This window comes from Salmo salar, chromosome 15 (genome assembly GCF_965601325.2).
Source record: "Salmo salar chromosome 15, fSalSal1, whole genome shotgun sequence".
In the NCBI taxonomy this organism is placed as follows: Eukaryota; Metazoa; Chordata; class Actinopteri; order Salmoniformes; family Salmonidae; genus Salmo; species Salmo salar.
Genome location: NC_138305.1, coordinates 19,851,501 through 19,857,500, shown reverse-complemented (window position 1 = coordinate 19,857,500; position 6,000 = coordinate 19,851,501). Strand labels below are relative to the sequence as shown.

The 6,000-nt window shown below is 41.8% G+C and overlaps 1 protein-coding gene across 1 annotated transcript in view; it reads left to right on the top strand.

Annotated features, from left to right (window-relative positions):
- LOC106593452 (intersectin-2) overlaps positions 1–6,000 on the top strand; it is an 82,961-nt gene that overhangs the window by 22,412 nt on the left and 54,549 nt on the right. The window contains exon 7 of the mRNA XM_045695265.2: positions 3,515–3,657. Within this exon, the coding sequence (XP_045551221.2) occupies positions 3,515–3,657 (143 nt within the window). The remainder of the gene's footprint in view (positions 1–3,514; positions 3,658–6,000) is intronic.

Below are 6,000 nucleotides of genomic sequence, written 5' to 3'. Positions count from 1 at the left end.
CAATATGCAGTGGTGGAAATTGTTCTCAATTGTCATACTTGATTAAAAGTAAAGATACCTTACAGTTTTTCCCAATTGCTAAAAAACACAATTTTTGCAAACTAGTGGTTTTATCAAAAATACTTAACACAAAACCACACACCCAAACTGCAAAATACCTCAAATATCCTGCATTATCAAAATCAAACGTTTGCACGAAATGGCACACACTTCATTCATATGACCAGATTTGTGGCTAGCCAACCACACACTGCTGGGCATAATGAAAAGCACTCTCAATCTTTAGGATGCTTTGCCATAATACTAAAATAGTTCAAATTGTAGAAAATTCTTCAGATGCACAGAAATATTTGCAGATACACACACACACATGCTGTTGAAACCATTTTATTTTTTATTTTTCACCAAACAAGTCAGTGCAACATATGTACAGCAGATATATTTACATTGGACTGAACAAAAATATGCTCACAAAAAAAACAGTAAACTGAAAAAAGAAAATTGCTGAAAAAATATATAGAAAAAAAGAGAGAGGCAAGGAAAATAATTAGGCAGCATCTTGCCGCACAGCTGGGTCTGGCCACAACGCCTCGTCCACATCACAGGCAATATCTTCCCTTGCCAGACATCGAGGGAAGAAGCGCCTTGAGTGACTTATCCATCCCTGAATCGCGCCCACATCAATCTCATCACATGCCTCTTCCATAGCCTGCGCAAGAGGCATGCGCACAATGGGCTGCCGGTCGTATACCTTCCACCGCCATGTCGTAAAGAACTCTTCTATGGGGTTCAGAAATGGTGAGTATGGTGGGAGGTCAGCAAACCAGTTTTGGACTGGGGCTGCACGATGAAAGCTCACGTTGTCCCATACTGCAACGTACCGGGTTCTTTGATGGTCTGCATCATTCATACGCTCTGGTGGTATGAGAATGCTGTGGAGTCTGTCCAGAAATGTGAGAATATGGGCTGTGTTGTATGGTCCAAGGTTGGCATGACGGTTTGAGGACACCATGCGTATTGGAGATGGCAGCGCACATTGTGATGTTCCCACCACGTTGGCCAGGAACATCTATAATGTCCCTGTGGCCAATGACGTTTCTCCCCCTTTCTTCTGGTCTTTGCTAGGTTGAACCCAGCCTCATCTATAAAGATGAACTCATGTGGGATTGTATGAGTATCCATTTCCAGTACTCCCTGAAAACAAAGAACAAAAGCGGTCAATATGGTGTTATCCAGTACAATGTTGCATGTAGTGTACTGCAGTCAATATTGTACTTACATCCACATATGCTCGTCTGACCTCTTTGTTTCTTTGAGATTTTCTCTCAAACGGCACCTTATAAAGTTGTTTCATTATGATTTGGTTTCGCTTGAGAATGCGAGCCAATGTGGACAGACTGACTCGTTGAATGTTGTTGAATATGGTGTTGTCTTGGATGATGTGGCTTTGAATTTCTCATAATCTGATTTCATTCTTTTCCAAAATCCAAGTTTACAATGGCAGCTTCCTCCTGTACCCCGGTGAACATTTGGCCCCTTCCTCTACCATGGTTGCATCTCTCAGTCCTTTAGAAAAACAAACCCCCCCCAAAAATATAGGGCTTGGACAATGCAGCCTAAAGATATTTCCCCCACAGTAGAGTAAATTCTACAGGAAATGTGTGCAGTTAGTGTATGACATCAGCCATTTATGAAGTAAACAGGTGTCACCCAACTGATACACTATGACATGGTGTGAAAGACATTTTGGTTACATACCCGCACTCCAGTCTACATGTCCGGATGACACAGGCGACAGTAAAAACCGGCTCAAGTTGGGCTGCACTCTCTGTCCAGCCTCTCGCATTGTCAGCCCACGGTCGATGACATGATCAACTAAGGTTGCTCTGATTTCATTTGAAAGTTGTTGTCTTCTTTTGGCCACGAACTCCTCTACCAGCTCTACCTCTACCTCTCACCCTCTTCCTCTTCCTCTCTCTGCAACGGCTTCCATTGTTGTTGTAAAACGAAAAGTTGCTCACCTGTGGTCTTTTCATAGTGCTTACTTCCTGACTGAAGTGGTAACAATTAACCATTGAGGTGTTTGGCCAGGTGGCACATGTATTGGCCAATTAGCTCATGTAGTGTCATTTTGAATGGCAGTGTTTTGAAATGGCTAACATGTGACTTTATGTCAGATTGCTGTGTCTTATGCAGAGAACCGTGTGCAGTGCATTTAAAAAGTGCCATTTTGAATTGCAAAATGTGTGTAAAGCAGAAAATGTGTTTAGACTTTTGGAGACTTGAGAAGAGGTTTTGCTCTCTGTGTGTCAGTTTAAATAATTGTGCTGTGCATGTCATTTTAAGTGTGTTAGCAATTGGAAAAAATTGTAATAGGAAATGACTCAAGTAAAAGTGAAAGTCACCTAGTAAAATACTACTTGAGTAAAACGCTAAAAGTATTTTGTTTAAAAAAATAAAAACTTTATTTAACTAGACAAGTCAGTTAAGAACAAATTCTTATTTACAATGCCGGCCTACCCCGGGCCAAACCCAGACGAAGCTGGGCCAATTATGCTGAAATATCAAAGGTAAATGTAATTGCAAAAATATACTTAAGTATCAAAAGTAACAGTAGAAATTATTTTAAATGACTTCTATTAGGCAATCCAAACAGCATATTTTAATTTAAATGTTTTTATTTTACGGATAGTCACACTCCAACACTCAGACATAATTTAAAAATGAAGCATTTGTGTTTAGTGAGTCCAGATCAGAGGCAGTAGGGATGACCAGGGATGTTCTCTGTTTAGTGAGTCCTCCAGATCAGGGATGACCAGGGATGTTCTCTGTTTAGTGAGTCCTCCAGATCAGAGGCAGTAGGGATGACCAGGGATGTTCTCTTGATAAGTGTGTGAATTTAACAATTTTCCTGTCCTGTTAAGCATTCAAAAATGTAACGAGTACTTTTGGGTGTCAGGGAAAATGTATGGAGTAAAAAATACATTGTTTTATTTAGGAATGTAGTGGAGTAAAAGTACACATACCCCCCCATAAAAATGATCTAAGTAGTACTTTAAAGTATTTTTACTTAAGTACTTTACACCATTGGCAACTGGTTGAAATTGCAACGTTTCTCACAAGAAAGAAAGAATAAAGCTTGAAGGTAATTTGACATCATAGTACATTAGGTCTGTAATATTTCTCTCTGCCTCTCTTCTGCCAGACTGGGCTCTGCTTTTTTCTGAAATCAATGTGTATAACAAAATCTCTCTCTCTCTCTCTCTCTCTCTCTCTCGCTCTCTCTCTCTCGTATATCTCTTTCCCCCTGTCTCTCTCTCTCTCTCTCTCTCCTCCCTCTCTCTCTCCTCGCTCTGCCCTCTCCCTCTCCATCTCTGTCTTCTCCCCTAACCCCTCTCTCTCTTTCTCTCTCTCTCTCTCTCTCTCTCCCTCTCTCTCTCTCTCTCTCTCTCTCTCTCTCTCTCTCTCTCTCTTTCTCTCTCTTTCTCTCTCTTTCTCCTTCTCCCCTTTCCAGTTCTAACTCCTCCTCCACCACCTCCCTGGCCAGTAACTCTCCCAAGACGTGCTCTTGTGATTGGTCTGTTCCCCAGTCCACCAGGCTGAAGTACAGACAACAGTTTAACAGTCTGGACAAGCTGATGAGTGGATACCTCTCTGGTGAGTTACAACTACCTGTCTCTTCTCCCTTCTCTCTCTCTCTTCTCTCTCTTCTCTTTTCTCTCTACTCTTTCTACTCTCGTTTCTCTCTTTCTTCTCTCTCTCTCTCTTCTCTCTCTCTCTTGTTTCTCGCTCTCTCTTTTATCTTCTCTCTCTTTATCTTCTCTCTCTTCTCTCTACTCTCTCATTTCTCTCTTCTCTCTCTCTGCTCTCTTTCTCTTCTGTCTCCAAGCTGATGAGTGAATACTTCTCTGGTGGTGACAACTAATGTTCCTGACCCCTCGACCATACACAGCCACCTAACCGTACCTGATGTAGAGAGGAACTTGTTTATTAACTTATCTTCCAAGAGATGCTGGATGTTATATTATTATTATTATTATTATTATTATTATTATTATTGTTTGCCTTTCTAATTGACCTGGCCCTGGTATCCTGGAAGGATATTGACCTCATCCCGTCAGTAGAGGATGCCTGGTTATTTTTTTTAAATGCCTTCCTCACCATCTTAAATAAGCATGCCCCTTTCAAGAAATTTAGAACCAGGAACAGATATAGCCCTTGGTTCTCCTCAGACCTGACTGCCCTTAACCAACACAAAAATATCCTGTGGCGTTCTGCATTAGCATCGAACTGCCCCCGCGATATGCAACTTTTCGGAGAAGTTAGAAACCAATACACACAGGCAGTTAGAAACGCCAAGGCTAGCTTTTTCAAACAGAAATTTGCTTCCTGCAACTCAAACTCTAAAAAGTTCTGGGACACTGTAAAGTCCATGGAGAATAAGAACACCTCCTCCCAACTGCCCACTGCACTGAGGATAGGAAACTCTGTCACCACCGATAAGCCCACTATAATTGAGAATTTCAATAAGCATTTTTCTACAGCTGGCCATGCTTTCCACCTAACTACCCCTACTGCATTCAACAGCACTGCACCCTCCACAGATACTCGCCCAACCTCCCCCATTTATCCTTCCTGTACGCTCTCGTTGGCGACCTGTACGCTCTCGTTGGGTGGCCTTCGCTTCATAATCGTCGCCAAACCCATTGGCTCCAGGTCATCTACAAGACCCTGCTAGGTAAAGTCCCCCCTTATCTCCGCTCACTGGTCACCATAGCAGCACCCACCTGTAGCACGCGCTCCAGCAGGTATATCTCTCTGGTCACCCCTAAAGCCAACTCCTCCTTTGGTCGTCTCTCCTTCCAGTTCTCTGCTGCCAATGACTGGAACGAACTACAAAAATCTCTGAAACTGGAAACACTTATCTCCCTCACTAGCTTTAAGCACCAGCTATCAGAGCAGCTCCCAGATCACTGCACCTGTACATAGCCCATCTATAATTTAACCCAAACTACTACCTCTTCCCCTACTGTATTTATTTATTTTATTTATTATTTTGCTCCTTTGCACCATATTATTTATATTTTAACTTTGAACTTTCTTCAAATTATAAATCTACCATTCCAGTGTTTTACTTGCTATACTTTATTTACTTTGCCACCATGGCCTTTTTTGCCGTTACCTCCCTTATCTCACATCATTTGCTCACATTGTATATAGTCTTATTTTTGTCTACTGTATCATTGATTGTATGTTGTTTTACTCCATGTGTAACTCTGTGTTTTTGTATGATGTCGAACTGCTTTGGCCAGGTCGCAATTGTAAATGAGAACTTGTTCTCAACTTGCCTACGTGGTTAAATAAAGGTGAAATAAAATAAATAAAAATAAATACAATTATGTTATACTACATCAGTTGACTGATGGTTGGAGAACAAGGCAGTGCTTCCTTCTCTTTGTACTTACAGAACCTAACCGTTCTTGGCCCTGTTGGTTATACACTGAACATAAAAAACGCAACATGCAACAATTTCAAAGATTTTTACTGAGTTACAGTTCATAGAAGGAAATCAGTCAATTGAAATACATTCATTAGGTCCTAATCTATGGATTTCACATGACTGGGGATACAGATATGCATCTGTTGGTCACTGATACCTTTAAAAAGGTAGAGGCCCCCCACTTACGTGTTCTATTCCAGAAAACCAGTCGGTATCTGGTGGGACCACCGTACGCCTCATGCAGTACGACACATCTCCTTCACATAGAGTTGATCAGGCGGTTGATTGTGGCTTGTGGAATGTTGTCTGACTCCTCTTCAATGGCTGTGTGAAGTTGCTGGATATTGGCAGGAACTGGAACATGCTGTCGTACACGTTGATCCAGAGCATCGCAAACGTGCTCAACGGGTGACATGTCTGGGGAGTATACAGGCAATGGAAGAACTGGGACATTTTCAGCTTCCAGGAATTGTGTACAGATCCTTGCGGTGTGGGGCCGT